Source organism: Chlorocebus sabaeus, chromosome 2 (genome assembly GCF_047675955.1).
Source record: "Chlorocebus sabaeus isolate Y175 chromosome 2, mChlSab1.0.hap1, whole genome shotgun sequence".
NCBI classification, from domain to species: domain Eukaryota; kingdom Metazoa; phylum Chordata; class Mammalia; order Primates; family Cercopithecidae; genus Chlorocebus; species Chlorocebus sabaeus.
Genome location: NC_132905.1, coordinates 806777 through 824630, shown reverse-complemented (window position 1 = coordinate 824630; position 17854 = coordinate 806777). Strand labels below are relative to the sequence as shown.

General features: G+C 60.2%; 1 protein-coding gene across 2 annotated transcripts in view; it reads left to right on the top strand.

The window, feature by feature from the left end:
* COL20A1 (collagen type XX alpha 1 chain) overlaps nt 1-17854 on the top strand; it is a 42616-nt gene that overhangs the window by 6591 nt on the left and 18171 nt on the right. Inside the window, exons 3-20 of one of the 2 annotated variants that reach the window (XM_073005290.1) lie at nt 4494-4637; nt 5200-5358; nt 6542-6700; nt 7021-7140; nt 7600-7764; nt 8381-8545; nt 9248-9405; nt 9873-10002; nt 10883-11028; nt 11112-11235; nt 11404-11543; nt 11937-12066; nt 12305-12447; nt 12645-12777; nt 14164-14312; nt 14491-14620; nt 15640-15675; nt 17068-17206. In XM_073005290.1, coding sequence (XP_072861391.1) covers nt 4494-4637; nt 5200-5358; nt 6542-6700; nt 7021-7140; nt 7600-7764; nt 8381-8545; nt 9248-9405; nt 9873-10002; nt 10883-11028; nt 11112-11235; nt 11404-11543; nt 11937-12066; nt 12305-12447; nt 12645-12777; nt 14164-14312; nt 14491-14620; nt 15640-15675; nt 17068-17206 — 2470 coding nt within the window. Of the gene's footprint in view, nt 1-4493; nt 4638-5199; nt 5359-6541; nt 6701-7020; nt 7141-7599; nt 7765-8380; nt 8546-9247; nt 9406-9872; nt 10003-10882; nt 11029-11111; nt 11236-11403; nt 11544-11936; nt 12067-12304; nt 12448-12644; nt 12778-14163; nt 14313-14490; nt 14621-15636; nt 15676-17067; nt 17207-17854 lie in introns of both variants that reach the window. The other variant, XM_073005289.1, reaches the window with a different exon arrangement.

The window sequence follows — 17854 nt, the reverse complement described above, 5'->3', positions numbered from 1 at the left end:
TTGTCTTGGTCTGTCGTTGATTTCGTTTGTTTTTTATTTTATTTGTTGTTTCTTTTACTCTCTTTGTGTTTGCTTTTCTGTTCGAACTTAAGATGGATGCTTAAATTCATTGATTTTCTGCCCTTCTTTTATAAGATATGAGGTTAAAACTATTGAATTTTATTCTGAGTATTAGCTATAGCTGCATTTTGGTTATGTAGAATTTTCATTGTCATTCAGGTAAAAATATCTAATTTTTGTCATGATATTTTTATTTGACCCATAGGCTACTTAGAAGTGTGTTTCTTAGTTTTAAAACACGGGGGGATTTTCTTACTTTTTGTTTTGGATTTCTTCCTTAATTGCATTGTGGCCAGAAATGTACAATATGCTTCCAGTCATTTGGAAAGTACCTTGCTGGCCGGGCGCGGTGGCTCATGCGTATAATCCCAGCTCTTTGGGAGGCCAAGGTCGGCAGATCACTTGATGACAGGAGTTTGAGACCAGCCTGGCCAACATGGCGAAACCCCGTCTCTACTTAGCTGGGTGTGGTGGCACACACCTTTCATCCCAGCTGCTTGGAAGACTGAGGAAGGACAATCACTTGAACCCGGGAGGTGGAGGTTGCAGTGAGCCGAGATGGTGCCCCTGCGCTCCAGTCTGGGCGACAGAGTGAGACTCCGTCTCAAAAAAAAAAAACAAAAAACCTCGCTTTATGGTCCCGCGTATGATCCATTTTGGTCAGTGTTCCATGTGACTTTGAAAATATATGCAATTTGCAGTTGTTGGGTAGAGTTTTCTAATGTTCCAGTTAAGTTATTTACCTTATTTTTCAGATTTTTTTATATAGTTACTATGTTTGGGGTCTACTTATCCTACTACTGGAAAAAGTATTTCAAATCTCCATTGTGATTGTAGATACATCTTTCTTGTGGTTGTCTTACTGTTCTTTGCTTTGTGCATGAGTCTCTGTTATTGGGTGCATACAAACTTAGAATGATTGTATCTTCCTAGTAGGTTGACCCTTTTTCATTTTGAAGTGCTCTTCATTATCTCTCTAGTGCTGTTTTGTTTTCCTTGTATCTTACTTGTTGTGATGGTCCTATTGCTTCACCAGGTAGTGTTTGCATTAAATCTCTCTTCTTCTTTTACTGTTAACCATTCTCCAGCCTTTCATTTCAGATGTGTCTTCTAAGCAGCATATAATTGGGTATGGTTTTCATCCAGTGTGACAGTCTTTGTCTTTTTATTGAAAGATTTTTTCCATTTATATTTAATGAAATTAATGATCTGAGTTTATATCTATAATCTTCCCTTTTTATTATACATGTTATAAATTTTTATTCTCTGCTTTCTTGTCTTTGTTTGAACTCATTTTTTAATGGAAAAATTTAAACACATGCAAAAGAAGAGACCATAGTATAATGAAGCCTCATGTTTTCATGATGTAGCTTTCAGCAATTACCAGTGTGTGGCCCATATTGTTTTATGTCCCTCTCCTCAACCCCCCTCTACATTCTATATTATCTTAAAGCAAATCTCAGACATCATATAATCCTGTCTATAAATATTTCGGTATGTTTCTCTAAAAGAAAAGACTCAAACATAACCCCAATACCATGAGCAGCTCCCAAATTTAAAATGTTTCGGTACTATCATTGAATATTTAGTTGTGTTGAGTTTTCTAACTTGATGCATGTCATTTATTTATTTATTTATTTATTTATTTATTTATTTATTTATTGAGATAGAGTCTTGCTCTGTCACCCAGGCTGGAGTGCAGTGGCATGATCTTGGCTCACTGCAGCCTCCTGCTTCCAGGTTCAAGCGATTCTCCTGCCTCAGCCTCCCAAGTAGTTGGGATTACAGGCGCATGACACCATGCCCAGCTAATTTTTGTATTTTTAGTAGAGACAGGGTTTCTCCATGTTGGCCAAGCTGGTCTCGAACTCCTGACCTCAGGTGATCCACCCGCCTCGGCCTCCCAAAGTGCTGGGATTCCAGGCGTGAACCATGGCGCCTGGCCTTGACACGTGTCTTTTACAATTGATTTGTCTGAAATGGGACGTGAACAGAGTCTGTACAATATGTTTAGTTCCTGTGTCTTAAGCAATTTTTAATCTAAAACAGTTTTCTCCTCTCCGTTTTCCTTGACATTTATTTGTAGAAGAAGAAACAAGATTGTTCTGTCGAACTTCCCACTTTCTTCTCTTGCCAGTGGCATCTTTGGGGAGCCAGTTAGCTCGCTCCTTCCTCTCTCCACCCCGTCTCCCATAGGCTGGCAGTTAGATCCCGGAAGTTTGGCAGAGGCAAGTTTGATTGTGTTTGTTAAGAATTCTTTTTCAGTGGTGCCGTGTAACTCCTACGTCACCACAGCTGGCAGTACATAACGTCTGGTGTGTCTTGTGAAGTTCAGATTGTTCAGTAGGTATGGGGTGATTCTTCCCCGATGCCATCAACTTGGTGATTCTATGTTTGTTTACCCTTCAAGTAACCACGCTAGTGATCACAGCATGCAGTCTTGATTTATCAGCATATGATATACGTGATGGTTGTCTCGGCTGTCCCCAGGCAATGCTAGGACCTTAGAACATCACAATAACATGTATCCCGTTTTCAAGCACCTTATTTATCGATTTTTGAGATGGGGTCTCACTATACTGCCCAGGCTGGACTCAAACTCCTGGGCTCAAGTGATCCTCCTACCTCAGCCTCCCAAGTAGATGGGATTAGGGGCATGCCCCCTTTTAAAATTCTGTATTTATATTAAATGTCATAAAACTTTTTCATGGTTGTCATTGCTTGTTAATCACGTTTGTGCAGGAAGCTTGGGAATATGACAGACCTGGGCTGCTATGCCACTTCTCCTGTGGAGTAACTGTGTGATTGGTCCTGTGTGCCTCAGTTTTCCTATCTATAAGATGGGTGTAATGGAGCTGTGAAGATTATGAGGCTTGATACCTGTGAAATGCTTAGGATACTGCCAGGCACACAGTGAAAACTCAATAACAATTAGCTATTGACGGTAATGACAACACCCCTGCCTCCTATTTGCTCAGCCGAGAGCAGAGGGTCCTCCCTGGCTGGTCACTCCCTGGCGCAGCGCTGGGTAGGGCTGTGGGGAGCTGCTCACTGCGCAGGGAGGATGGTGTCAATTTTCTTTCCAGGTGTGCAGGTGCGGGCTCCTCCCTCCCTTCCTCCCTCCAGGTGTGCAGGTGCGAGTTCTCCCTCCTTTTTTCCCCCAGGTGTGCAGGTGTGGGTTCCTCCCTCTTCTTCCTCCAGGTGGGCAGGTGTGGGTTCCTCCCTCCCTTCCACCCTCCAGGTGTGCAGGTGCAGGCTCCTCCCTCCCTTCCACCCTCCAGGTGTGCAGGTGCAGGCTCCTCCTTCCTCTTCTCCCTCCAGGTGTGCAGGTGCGGGTTCCCCCCTCCTCTTCTCCCCCCAGTTGTGCAGGTGCGGGGTTCCTCCCGCCTCTTCTCCCCCCAGGTGTGCAGGTGTGGGGTTCCTCCCGCCTCTTCTCCCCCCAGGTGTGCAGGTGTGGGGTTCCTCCCTCTTCTCCCCCCAGGTGTGCAGGTGCCGGTTCCTCCCTCCTCTTCTCCCCCAGGTGTGCAGGTGTGAGTTCCTCCCTCCTCTTCTCCCCCCAGTTATGCAGGCACACTCTCCTCCCTCCTCTTCTCCCCCCAGGTGTGCAGGTGTGAGTTCCTCCCTCCTCTTCTCCCCCCAGTTATGCAGGCACACTCTCCTCCCTCCTCTTCTCCCCCCAGGTGTGCAGGTGCGGGTTCCTCCCTCCTCTTCTCCCCCCAGGTGGGCAGGTGTGAGTTCCTCCCTTCCTCTTCTCCCTCCAGGTGTGCAGGTGCGGGTTCCTCCCTCCTTTGCTCCCTCGTCTTAGCATTTGAGACCCAGAGAATCACCCAGTGCCCAAAGTGCCTCTTTAGGTCTGACTGCCACCTCCTGAGTGCTATTTCAAGGCCATTTCTTCTTGCTCTTTCCTCTGAGAATATGACAGTGTCCCCTTTGGAATCATTTGTTTGCTTTTCACACTTGAAATCCAGCCCTAACTTTAGAATCATGGGGTCACACAGCAGAAAATACTGCGGCTGGTCAGTCTGCGCGGCCCATAGGGTGGGAGCCTGTGGGAGTGGGCAGGGCCCTGGCCCCAGATTCTTCCTTCTTGGACCCGGCCCGTCGGGTCGTCATCCCCTCCCTGGGCAGCCCCATCTTCATACTGGACAGTGTCTCTGAGGGTTGATGGGTTCTCACCTCACCATGTGACGGATTCCTCTAGGGGGTTTAGTAAGTGACATCTTTTTTTTACTGCCCCAAGACCCATTCCCTCTCACACTGTTACCCAGGAGCCCATGTCCCTCGCATCAGACCCTCTCCCTTTCTCTCTCCCTGGCCTCAAGGGGAGGAGCTGGGGTAGGGAGGAGGAGCCAAGAGGGTTTCACTTCCCACCATGACAGATGTACACACGTGTGCCCACCTTGGCCTCTAAAGCTCTCCCCACCTCCACCCAGGGGACTCGGAACAGGAGGTGATACTGACCACCAAGACCCCTAAGGCCACAGTGGGGGGCCTGAGCCCCTCCAAGGGCTACACCTTGCAGATCTTCGAGCTCACTGGCTCTGGGCGCTTCCTGCTGGCTCGGAGGGAGTTTGTGAGTAAGTCCACGGGGTACTGCCAGCTGGGTACCCCCTCCTCCAGGCCGGGTCCCACCGTCCTCTGGGCCAGGGTCCCGCTGTCCTCCAGCTGAGTCCCACCGTCTACCAGGCCAGGGTCCCACCCTCCTCCAGGCTGGGTCCCACCGTCCTCTGGGCCAGGGTTCCGCTGTCCTCCAGCTGAGTCCCACCCTCCTCCAGGCCGGGGTCCCACCCTCCTCCAGGCTGCGTTCCAGCCGCAGGGGTGGGTGTGTGTGAAGCAGCTCTGGGCTGGGCTAGGGCCAGGTTCGAGTCCTGACTCACCAGCGAGGCTGCCTTGCCCCTGACGTCTTCGCATGCCAGCCAGGGTCCTGGACCCTCAGCACCTGCAGATGCGCCCTTGAGGGAGGGTGTGTGCAGCTGCCCCAGCGGGCCAGGCCCTCCCATCTGATTGAGGGAGGGTGTGTGCAGCTGCCCCAGCGGGCCAGGCCCTCCGCTCCCACCTGATTGAGGGAGGGTGTGTGCAGCTGCCCCAGCGGGTCAGGCCCTCCGCTCCCACCCGATGGCCCTCGGTGTCTCCCTGCAGTTGCGGATCTGAAGAGTACCTCCTTGGACAGGAACAACCAGAGACCTCTCAGCAATGGAGCCCCGGAGCCCACCCCCTCCCTCGTGGGGAGCCCAGACCCTGAGCAGGCTTCCGAGTCCCGAGTTGCCTTTGCGCCAAGCTGGGATCCGCCCATTCCTGGTGGGTCGGAGTGGAGGGAGAGTAAGTCTCTGGGGAGGGAGTGACCTTTGGTTTCCCACCGTGAGGCCAGGAAGTTCTTCCTCGTGTCTGACCACACACTCTCTAGCTTTAACTTAAGGCTGTCACGTTCCCAGGTTCGCTCAAGCCAGGCCACTGGGAGCAGGTGGTCCCACTACCTCTGACCCCTTTGGGAACCTCCAGCCTGGGTCTAGGAGGTGGTGAGAAGGTTGGGTCATGCTTCACCAAGAGTGGGATCAGGAGCAGAGCTGGTCCGGGGGCCCTGGAGGGAGGGCCCTGCCCAGCCAGCTGCAGGTGTGGAGAGGCAGAATCACACCAGGACAGAAGAGAAGCCGGGTAAGGGGTAGGCACAGACAGGGGAGGTGCACTGTGTCTGCCCACAAGGCCTCTGCAGGTGGGGCCGGGCTTCCCCATAGAACTGGCAGGGCCTGGCTTTGTCTCCTCCATCAGATTGGGGTCCTCAGAGGCAGGATTCTACCTCCCCTGTCAGACTTGGAACTGGTGGAAGTGTCCACCTCCTCAGACTTGGACACATCCCTCCAGAGGTCCTCGGGTCCGGTGCTGTCCTCCCCTCAGAGCAGCTGGGCCTCTTCGGTCGCCCACGGGGGGCTCCACCGTGATGGCTGCTGGCCTCGTTCGGGCATCTCCCCAGGGATCTGGCGCTGGCTCTGCGGCCCGCCCCACCAGGCACTGTCCCTGCAAGACTCTGGGGAGCGCTAGGCTGGGGGTAGGGGTTTTGTCTCCACAGCACCGCCAGGGCAGTACTCACGGTGGCTCTGCTGGAGCCGTCTGCGGTGCCCACCCTCCCCTCCTCATCCGGTTTTCACCCAGTGGGCTTCTGGGCCTGGTGTCTGGGTGGGCAGCGAAGGCTGGCTCCCGTGCAGATAGCCACGTGCAGCCGTGGGGGACAGAGGTGCCTGAGCACCAGGCTGCCTCATATTAGTGGTGGCTGGACTGTGCAGCCATGCCGGCGTGGGGCTGTCTAGTCTGGTGAGGCTGAGGGTCTTGGAGTCCTTTCCCTGATACCTGGCCCAGCCTGCCTCACTCTTGTGGCTGGAGCCCCAGGGAAGGTGATCTGGGGGCTGGGGCCAGGCCGGGAGCAGTTTGGGGGTCTTGGACCAGGGATGGGCTTCACCTAACACCTCACCCGCTCCCACCACCCCAGCCAGCCCCCAGTTCCGCTGCCTACCCCCTGTGCCTGCTGACATGGTCTTCCTGGTGGACGGGTCCTGGAGCGTTGGCCACAGTCACTTTCAGCAGGTCAAGGACTTCCTGGCCAGCGTCATTGCACCCTTTGAAATCGGGCCGGATAAGGTCCAAGTAGGTGGGTGCTGGCCCGGCCTGCCTCTTGCCCCACCTGGGCGTGGTCCCCACAGCTCTGACTGCCGGCGGAGGCTGTGACCTGTGGGGGTCCCTGCACCAGCCAGGGCTCCCACCTTGTGGGGTGGGTCACCTTCTCCACTGGGGTGTTCTGGGGACGCTCTGTGTGGAGGCCCTGGCTCTGCAAGCGTACTCTCTCTGGGGACTGGCCGCTGTGGCCGGGGACACCGCAGAGGCACGTGCAGCTCTCAGGTGTGCCCTGCGCCAGCTCCCGGGCCCCTCAGCACTGGAAACTCAGCCCGTGGCCACGCCCCTGCTCCCCAGGCCTGACTCAGTACAGCGGCGATGCCCAGACTGAGTGGAACCTGAACTCCTTCGGCACCAAGGAGCAGGTGCTGGCAGCTGTGCACCGCCTCCGCTACAAGGGGGGGAACACATTCACAGGTACGGCCCAGGCCGCCCCTCCCTCCATCCTGAGGGCGGACCTCCTTCTGCCGCCCTCCCAGACCCTGGGAGCCTGTGTGTAAACTGGGCTCTCAGTGGTGTGGCCCTGAGCCCTGTTCACACCTTTATAAAGGGCAGAGTCACCGTCTTGTTTACCTTGGATGAAAACGAGGGCCCGTGTCCAGCACGTGGCTCCTCTGTTCCGTAGCAGCTCTGGCTGGGGCCACACCCAGCCCAGTTGGGGTGCTCACCTTGCAGGTAGGGCCTGGCTGGGGAACTTGGGGTGCCACTTGGGGCCCCTCCACAGGCAGACCCTCCCTGCTCCCTCAGGCTGCCACCTGGCCTCCTGGCACCCTGCAAGGGAAGGAGAGGAGCATCTCTGCTGTCTGGTTGCTGCCAGCCGAGCACCAGGAGGGGATGCTGGCAGCTGCCTGTCACTTTATTCTTGCTGCTCCTAAGGCCTCGCCCTGACCCACGTGCTGGGGCAGAACCTGCAGCCGGCGGCTGGCCTCCGTCCAGAGGCGGCCAAGGTGGTGATTCTGGTGACGGACGGCAAGTCCCAGGACGATGTGCACGCTGCTGCTCGTGTCCTCAGGGACCTGGGTGTGAACATCTTCGCTGTGGGTGAGCACCATGCAGACCTCCGGTCCTGGGCTGGAGCCTCGCCGTCAGTGGGCTTTGGGTTGCAGCTGGGAGCTTACATCGGGCACCTGGTCCCTGAGCCCCAGCTTCCACATCCACGACATGGAGCTGCACGCACAGCTGGGCACTACCGGCACTCAGAGGCGACTGCTCCTTTTCAGTCGCCTGCTGTTTGGTGCCTTCCGTAGAATCCCCCCCAACCCCACCCCTGTGGCGTGAACCTCCCTGGTGCAATATTCACTGAGCAGCTCCAGCTGCCCCCTCTGGCCACCATCCCTGTGCCTGGCGACTCCCGCCTGCTGTCCCCTGGCGAGGAGCTTCCTGGCACCCTCCAGGGCCTGGGATTCACAGGTGAATCAACTCTGTCCTGTGGGGAGGAAACCCCAGATTTTGAGGCAGGAGTCCTGGGAGCAGAGACCCTTCCTTGATGCCCCCAACCCCTCAGAAGCTCCTGGCCTAGCACGTGGGTGGCAGGTGGGCCAAGTACAGCCCATAGGCCTCTTCGCTCCTGACCCACTCTCCACGGAGACCTCCACTGCAGGCGGCCCCCTCGGGTGACCCCAGTGCAGGCCGACCTCACCTCCCTCCTCTCGAGCAGGTGTGAAGAACGCCGATGAGGCTGAGCTGAGGCTCCTGGCATCCCCGCCACGGGACATCACCGTCCACAACGTGCTGGACTTCCCGCAGCTTGGCGCGCTGGCTGGCCTGCTCAGCCGCCTCGTCTGCCAGAGGCTGCAGGATGGGGGCCCGCGGCGGGGCCTAGGTGCGGGGCAGGGTCACTCACACAGGCTGCAGCCCCACCTGGCTGCTTTGGGCAGAGGGTGGGGGGACGCTGTGGCTCCCAGGTGGTACCTGAGGCCGGTTCCTGTGGCTCTGAGGGGATCTGCAGCCCCCGCTTACATCTGTCCACAGAGGGGCTGGGGAGCGGCTCTCCTGTCCCTCCTGCGAGTGGCCACCAGGGGGAGCGTGGACACACGGGCTCCTGTCCCTCCTGCGAGTGGCCGCCAGGGGGAGCGTGGACACACGGGCTCCTGTCCCTCCTGCGAGTGGCCGCCAGGGGGAGCGTGGACACACGGGCTCCTGTCCCTCCTGCGAGTGGCCGCCAGGGGGAGCGTGGACACACGGGCTCCTGTCCCTCCTGCGAGTGGCCGCCAGGGGGAGCGTGGACACACGGGCTCCTGTCCCTCCTGCGAGTGGCCGCCAGGGGGAGCGTGGACACACGGGCTCCTGTCCCTCCTGCGAGTGGCCGCCAGGGGGAGCGTGGACACACGGGCTCCTGTCCCTCCTGCGAGTGGCCGCCAGGGGGAGCGTGGACACACGGGCTCCTGTCCCTCCTGCGAGTGGCCGCCAGGGGGAGCGTGGACACACGGGCTCCTGTTCCTCCTGCGAGTGGCCGCCAGGGGGAGCGTGGACACACGGGCTCGAGCGCTGACCACCTGTCCCCCACCCCCCACCCCTCCTGCAGCAGCGGCTCCAGCCCTGGACACCCTCCCCGCCCCCACCGGCCTGGTCCTGAGCCAGGTGACCTCCTCCAGCATCCACGTGTCCTGGACTCCAGCCCCCCGGCTCCCCCTCAAGTATCTGATTGTTTGGCGAGCCTCCAGAGGTGGCACCCCCAGGGAGGTGAGGGGCCGACATACAGGGCTCCCCGAGCCGGTCTGCAGCCGTTGTGGGTCTGATGAGCCAAAGGGAGGGCGGGAATAAAGGCCCACAAATGACTGGGTCCAGGCTGAGAAGGGGGCGGTGAGGGGCTGGCAGCCCAGGGACTCGCCATGGAGCTGCGTCTGGGAGGCAGCCTGGGGTGAGTGCGTTTTGGTGGCCGAGGAGGGCAGAGCAGGGGACGTTCCGAGGGTGCTGGGGATAGGTTCAGACTCAGAGCGCCTTCTCCCGTTGAAGGATCGATCAGTTGATCGATTGTGGTGGGCCTGCCCACACCGTGCCTGGTGCCGCTCTGTTGTAGGTACCGGGATCCCAGGCCTGTGGGAAGTGGGGTACCCAGTGGGCCCTAGCTGAGTTCACACTCCAGATGACAAGCTCCCCGTACCCCAGCACCCCCCTTCCTGGCTCCGTCCTTGCCCACTCTGTTCCAGGTGGTGGTGGAGGGGCCTGCCGCCTCCGCAGAGCTGCACAACCTGACCTCCCGCACAGAGTACCTGGTCTCCGTGTTCCCCATCTACGAGGGTGGGGTTGGCGAGGGCCTGCGGGGCCTGGCGACCACAGGTAGGTGGGGCAGAGGCAGTGGCCAGGTTCTGGGTGGGAGGCCCCACTTGTGACCGTCCCTCGGAGCCTGGCACCCCAGGGTAGCATAGTCCTGGATCTTAACCACTCACAATTGGCACCATGCCCACTTGCTGTGTGACCCAGGCCGAGCCACTAGGCCCCTCTGACCTTTGGTGTTCTCTTCTGAACACCAGCTGTACCATTGGTATCATCACCCCAACCATAATCACAACCCATTATACTCCCTGTGCACAGTGTTCATGGAGTTCCCCACTGCTTGGCCCCCAGCACGTGGCTTAGCTTGCTGGGTTCTTGGACCCCCAGGGACTGCCATGAGCCCATCTGTAATAGCCTTGCTGAGATGAAATTTACACACCATATAATCTGACCATTTAAAGTGTACAACTCCAGTGGCTTTGGTATATTCAGAGCTGTTACCCATGGCTACAGTCCATGTTAGATCATTTTCATCCCCCCCAGAGGAACCCCTGCACCCCGAAGCACCCACCCCCCACCCCCGTCCCAGCCACCTTCTGTCTCTGGATGTCCCTGTCCCAGATGTTTCCTGCAGGTGGAGTCACACCGTGTGGCCTTTTGTGACTGGCTGTTTCCCAAGGCCCCTTTCACCCCCTGGAGGCCACATTCCTCCCATGACCTCAAGGCAGATGGCCTTAAACAAAACCTGTGGGGTGGCCTTGTGCCCCCAGAGCTGGAACCACAAACCTTGGCCCAAGGTGAAGCCTGGGAAGTGCCACTTCAAATCCTGTGCATCTGCCGGGCGGTGGCCGCGCCCACCCACTCTGGTGTGAGGGTCCTCCCATGCGTGGGTGTGATCTCTGTGTGGGCTCCCTTCCTAAAGTGCTCCCCCATGGCCCCCCAGCACCTCTGTCTCCGCCCCGGGCACTGACCTTGGCCACAGTGACTCCCAGAACCGTCCACCTCACCTGGCAGCCCTCGGCCGGGGCCACCCACTACCTGGTGCGGTGCTCACCTGCTTCCTCCAAGGGTGAGGAGGAGGAGCGAGAGGTGAGCTGGTCCGGGTGGTGACACGAGGCAGAGGAGTGGGGCAGAGCGAGTGGGGGCTGACCTGGGATGTCATGTCTCTGCAGGTGCAGGTGAGGCGGCCCGAGGTGCTGCTGGATGGCCTGGAACCAGGCAGGGACTATGAGATCTCGGTGCAGAGCCTACGAGGCCCTGAGAGCAGCGAGGCCCGGGGCATCCGTGCCAGGACCCGTGAGTGTCCCGACCCCGGCTGCCTGCCTGCGGGACGAGTGCCCCTTCTTGTTTCTCAGCCTTCCATGGCGTGGGGGACCTCAGGCCCCCTTGGTCCCAGCCCCTGCCCTACCCCGCCCCTGCCGTGGAGGCCACGTGCTGGCCTTGAGGCTCTGCTGTGCTCTGCAGCCATCCTGGCCCCCCCGAGACACCTGGGCTTCTCAGATGTGAGCCACGACACGGCGCGAGTGATCTGGGAGGGCGCCGCAAGGCCTGTGCGCCTGGTCAGGGTCACCTATGTCTCCAGCGAGGGTGGACACTCGGGGCAGGTGAGAGCAGAGCCTGCCGGGGGCCCGAGTGTCTCGAGGGACCACAGGGCCCTAAGGCAGGCCTGGGGTAGAGCCAACCATCAAATAACACATGTAAAACCACGGCCGCCACAAGGCGCACCGGGGGCACCTGGTGTGGGGGCACCTGGTGTGGGGGCACCTGGTGTGGGGGTAGATGCGGGTGTAGGGGCTGTGGGGGACCAGGCTGGGGAGGCCCCACCCCAGCCGTCCTGCAGTTCTGTTGCCCTCCCATCCCTCAGGACAAGCCCATTTTCCCAATTTTTGGGGGGTCATGGGGTAGTCCTGGCCGCAGGTGCTGGACCTGGGTCTCCGCCTCAGCAAGGGCTCCAGGCACCGGCTGGGCCTGCCATGTCGGCCTCCCACCTATTGCAGACAGAGGCTCCTGGGAACGCCACCTCAGCCACGCTGGGGCCCCTCTCTTCCTCCACCACCTACACTGTCCGCGTCACCTGCCTCTACCCTGGGGGTGGCTCCTCTACGCTGACTGGCCAGGTCACCACCAGTGAGTGGGGAGAGGTTGGGACTGGGGGCCCGGCGAGGGTTCTGCGTCCTGCCCTGCTAGACAGTTCACATCAAGTGTTGTGGGTGCCTGCCCTGGGCTGGTGCTGAGCCAGGTGGGGATGGGCACCCGACGGGTGTGATGAATGGGGGTATAGGGTGCTCCTGGGTGTGGCTGCCCCTCCTCTGAGGCGCCCAGACTCAGGGGCTGCACCCCCAGCCTGTGTCTCCACTTCCTTCAGAGAAAGTTCCCAGCCCAAGCCAGCTGTCCGTGACGGAGCAGCCGGGGGACACAGTCCAGCTGGCATGGGTGGCCGCAGCCCCGTCTGGCGTGCTTGTCTACCAGATCAAGTGGACGCCCCTGGGAGAGGGGAAGGCTCACGAGGTGGGCAGGGATGGACTTGTCCTTCAGAGGGGCCCTCCCTGGGCTCCCAGTCCTGAGGCCCAAGTCCAGGGCTCAGAGCCCTGTGTGCACCCACCCTGTCTCCCAGGGATGCCTCACTGCCCATGGCCTGTGCACCAGACCCCCCAGTCTGAGGACTCCACTGTACCTGGTGACCCCTGTGGCTCTCCTCTCCCTAGATCTCTGTCCCAGGGAACCTCGACACGGCCGTCCTGCCTGGCCTAGGGAGGCACACGGAGTATGACGTCACCATCCTGGCCTACTACAGGGATGGCGCCCGCAGTGACCCTGTGTCCCTCCGCTATACCCCCTGTAGGTGTCTGTGCTCCTCCGCTATACCACCTGTAGGTGTCTGTGTCCCTCCGCTATACCCCCTGTAGGTGTCTGTGCCCCTCCGCTATACCCCCTGTAGGTGTCTGTGCTCCTCCGCTATACCCCCTGTAGGTGTCTGTGCCCCTCCGCTATACCCCTTGTAGGTGCCCCTCCGCTATACCCCCTGTGGGTGTCTGTGTCCCTCTGCTATACCCCCTGTAGGTGTCCCTCCGCTATACCCCCTGTAGGTGTCTGTGTCCCTCTGCTATACCCCCTGTAGGTGTCTGTGTCCCTCCGCTATACCCCCTGTAGGTGTCCCTCTGCTATACCCCCTGTAGGTGTCTGTGTCCCTCCGCTATACCCCCTGTAGGTGTCTGTGTCCCTCCGCTATACCCCCTGTAGGTGTCTGTGTCCCTCCGCTATACCCCCTGTAGGTGTCCCTCTGCTATACCCCCTGTAGGTGTCTGTGCCCCTCCGCTATACCCCCTGTAGGTGTCTGTGCCCCTCCGCTATACTCCCTGTAGGTGTCTGTGCCCCTCCGCTATACCCCCTGTAGGTGTCTGTGTTCCTCCGCTATACCCCCTGTAGGTGTCTGTGTCCCTCCGCTATACCCCCTGTAGGTGTCCCTCCACTTCCCGTCTGCTGGGTGTTGGGCAGGGATGGCCCAAGGGGACCCCTGACTCACCCGCTCCACAGGCCCAGGACCCTAGACTCCCAGAACCACTGGCAGGCCGGCTCCTGGAGCCCCTGACCACTGGCCTGGTCACTGGAGTCTGCTCGGGGATAGGTGTTCCCCCAGTGGCCGAGTGCACAAACCACGTCATGTAGTGTCTTGCAGGGTGGTTGCATAAACCACGTAGTGTCTCACAGGGCAGCCCAGGCAGCAGCCCAGGTTGGGGGTATGGTGGGGGCCCTGGCAGGTGGCATGATGTGGGTGTGGCAGGGGCCCGACGTGGGCTGCGGCAGGGACGCAGTGTCAGCTGTGGCGGGGTGCAGTGTGGGCTGTGGCAGGGGCATGTTGTGGTGTGGCAGTGCGGTGTGGGCCGTGGCAGGTGGCGCAGTGTGGGCCATGGCAGGTGGCATTATGTGGGCCGTGGCAGGGGCACAAGTGTGGATGTGCTGGGGTGTGGTATGGGCTGTGGCAGGGGCATGGTGTGGGCTGTGGCAGGGGTGCGGGTGTGGCATGGCTGGTGGCGCAGTGCGGGCTGTGGCAGGGGCGCAGTGTGGGTGTGCCAGGGGTGTGGTGTGGGCTGTGGCAGGGGTGTGGCTTGGTGTGGTGGGGGCATTACACAGAGCAGGGTAGGGGCTGGGCGGCTGGTCCTCTGGCCACCGGGTGCCTCCTTTCTGGAGGGGCCTGAGCCCCAAACAGCCCGTGCTCTCTGCCAGCCACAGTGAACAGGAGCCCCCCCTCCAACCTGGCCCTGGCCTCGGAGACCCCCAACAGCCTGCAGGTCAGCTGGACACCCCCACGTGGCCGCGTGCTCCACTACCGGCTCACCTACGCGCCCGCCTCTGGCTCAGGACCTGAGAAATCCGTGAGTCTTGGTAGAGCCTGAGACTGCCCCACCTCATGGGGCCTCCTGGAAGGGGTATGGTCATGCTGTCTGCAGAGGGCGGCAGCTCTGCCATGGCGGGACACGGGGAGGCAGCTGAGCCGTGTGGACAAACAAAGTTGCCCAGGAATTGGGGACCAGGTACCCTCCCTTCCCCTAGGTCTCCGTGCCAGGACCCAGGAGCCACGTGACACTCCCCGACCTGCAGGCAGCCACCAAGTACAGGGTCCTGGTCTCAGCTGTCTACGCAGCAGGCAGGAGTGAGGCTGTGTCTGCCACGGGCCAGACAGGTGAGTGGGCACCAAGACCCCAGACCCAGGTAGACCCAGACTCTGGCAGGCCCTAGCTCCCAGCCCCAGCCAGGCCCTAGACCCCAGACCCTGCCAGCTCCAGACTCATCCGACCCCAGACCCAGTTGACCCCAGGGGTCACAGGCAGGCAGGGGTCCCGGGGGGCTGGAGATGCCTGGTCCCAGGCTGGCCCCGCCTGGATTCTCCAGGGACGAGGACATGGTCACAGTTGCCTGGGGTCTTCCACGGTGGGAGCCACTGTTGCTGGTTTTTTGTCTCTTGCTGGTTTCTTGGAGAACCACAGGTGCAGGGCGAGGGCTGTCACAGGCATCCAGCTCGACCTACCAGCTTCCCTCTGGGGAAACCTCCCCGTTGTGGGGTCTTCCAGTCTTGGCTTGCATGCCCTTGGGGTCGCGGTCCTCACTGCCTGGACAGCTACCCTGGCGAGGCGGCCTTCCCATGGGAGGGGAGAGCGGCTTCTCCTGTCAGGGGTGCTCCTTCCTGCCTTCTCGGCCCATGAAGGGTTCTGAGCACCTGCCATAGGGCAAGCCCATGTCCCGAGGCCCCCAGGACACGCGTGCCCCCAGCCTGCCCGAACACCAGAGATCTCCCTGCCCCCAGGACACACGTGCCCCCAGCCTGCCCTCACGCCAGGCATCTCCCTGGCCCTGCCAGCTCAGGGCACACCTGGATGACCAGTACCCTCGAAGGGTATCACACCCAGTGGGATGCCTGGTACGACCCTGGGCCCACCGGGCTGTCTTCTGTGGGGACAGTGGGGGCAGCTGCTTCACTTAGTGAGATCCGGAGGGTCAGGGACCATCCCCGTTCCCTTGCTCTTCTGGGAGGCGTGGGGACCACTGGTCTTGCGGGTAGCAGATGGGACACAGCACAGTCCCACCTGTACAGATGGAGCTCAGGCTGGGGCATCATCCATGAAGCGGCCCCTCCCCAGTGGTCCGTCAGGCATGGGGGGCCGGGCCACTTCCACTCACACTGACCCCGTCTCCTCTCAGCAGCCTGCCCAGCCCTCCGCCCTGACAGCTCCCTCCCAGGTGGGTCCTGCGCGCCCTCCCCTGCCCGCACACGCGCCCGCCCTCCCCTCCCTGCGCGCGCGCCTGCCCTCCCCTGCCCGCCCTCCCCTGCCCGCGTGCGCGCCCGCCCTCCCCTGCCCACCCGCCCGCCCTCCCCTGCCCGCGCGCCCTCCCCTGCCCGCGCGCCCGCCCCTGCCCGCCCTCCCCTGCCCGCCCTGCAGTCTCTCAGGCTCTTCCTGGGCCTGGGGCCAAGCGTGTCGTGACCTGGGACCTGGGGGTGGTGCAGCTGGAGGATGTTTGGGTGGGTTTGCACCTCCACAGACGTCCCTGTGGCTGGCGGTGATTATTCCTGCTTCTCACTGAGGGAGCTGGAACCTGTGCAAGGTCAGGGCCAGGACCTGGCAGAGCCCAGGCAGCGCTGGGGGCCCTGGGTCCTTTCCAGGCCCATTCCAGGGTCTTGGCTGACCGGAGCCTGGGGTCCTCATTCCAGTTGCCTGAGAGTGAGGCCCTCCCCAGAGAGGGGCTGAGAGAGGGCAACTCGAGGGCAGGGGACGGTGCCCCGAGGGTGCAGGGGGGCCTGCGGGTGGTGAGAGCTGGGTCTCATCTAGGGCTTCAGCGAGTGAACCTCCGTGGGGCTGTGACTGCTCTGAGCCTGCAGCAGGGACAAGACAGGACGGGGGGGCAGGCGGGATGGTGGGAAGGCAGGGACGGCCGACTTGAAACAGGCCTTGGAAGGGGCTGCGGCCTCTGCCACCACCTGCCCAGACCTGCTGGCAGCGCCAATAAGCAGCAGTGTGAATGGGGTTTCGCCCTTCACTTTGTACCAGTTAGTGCCAGAAAGGAGCTGGGGCTTCGAGGATGGCGTTGGCCCCTGCGGCTCTGTGCGGGTGGGGCTCGCCGGGGAATGGGGTCATTGCGGGCCCCCAGGCAGGGTGGATGGAGCGAGCCGGCCACGCTGTGTGCCAGCAAAGGGGAGCTCACTGGCGGAGGCTTCCTCGGAGGGAGAAGGACGCTGGGCGGGCTGGGATGCTGTGCAGTGGGCTTGCTGGGGGGCAGGAGTGAGAGGTGGGAGTTGGGGCTCATGGTCGGGGGCTGGGCTTCCACCCTGTCCATCTCTGGGTCTCTGAAGCTGGGCGTGTGGCCCAGTGATTTCCCAGGGAGGCCTGGGGGGGCCCCTCCCAGTGTGTTGGATTCCCCTGGGCGGGGGGCGATGCCCAGCCCAAGGCCTGAAGCAGACCCCTGCCCAGCCCCCAGCCCCTGTGCTGACTTCCCACCCACCCCACTGCGTCAGCCCCTCCCTCACACCGTGCTGCAGCCACTGGGTCCCTCTTGAGTCCCCGCTCCTGCCCCTCCCTCCCTCCCCTGCCATCTCTGATGGTCCCTTGGTGCCCCCTCCCCCTCCATGTCCCCCAGGGTTTGACCTGATGGTGGCCTTCGGCCTGGTGGAAAAGGCTTACGCTTCCATCCGGGGCGTGGCCATGGAGCCCTCTGCCTTCGGTGGGACCCCAACCTTCACGCTTTTTAAGGACGCCCAGCTGACAAGACGGATCAGGTGTGAGGGCGAGGGCTGGGGTGGAGCTGGAAGCCCATGCTGGGGCCGCTGAAGGTTAAGAGGACATGGAGCCGGGGCACGGGCAGGAGACCTCCTGGAGGCTGTGGGACGTGGCAGCGCTGCCACAGCAGCAAAGGGTTGACTCACCCCAGTACTCACACTTCGGAAATTCACATTTTACAAATTAATAAAATCTCCATGGGCAGAATGAGGCCAGCCCCTTGGCATGTTTTTGCACCTAAGTATGGGTCTGTTTGCCATGATCAAACGTGCAGGAGCCCCAGGCTGACCTCCTGTGAGAGCCTTTCTCCCACCTGAGGCGATGGGATGAATCTGCCAATAGCTGGATTTAGAGGAAGTGATCACGCTCAAATAGCTTCTCATGAGATTTGGGACAACAACTGGTATCTCATGACGCCCCTACCTTATTTACAGAGATGTTGTTAATTGTGACCCTGAATTGTGATGTATGCTGCTGATATTTTAAGTTAAAATGTTTGATTATAAAGGTGGAAGTCAGGTGTGTGGCTGCACATCTGCAGTCCCAGCTACTGGGGAGGCTGAGTCCAGGAGGTTGAAACTAGCCTGGACAATGCAGCAAGACCCAACCTCTACAAATAAACAAACAAACTTAGCCGGGTGCAGTGG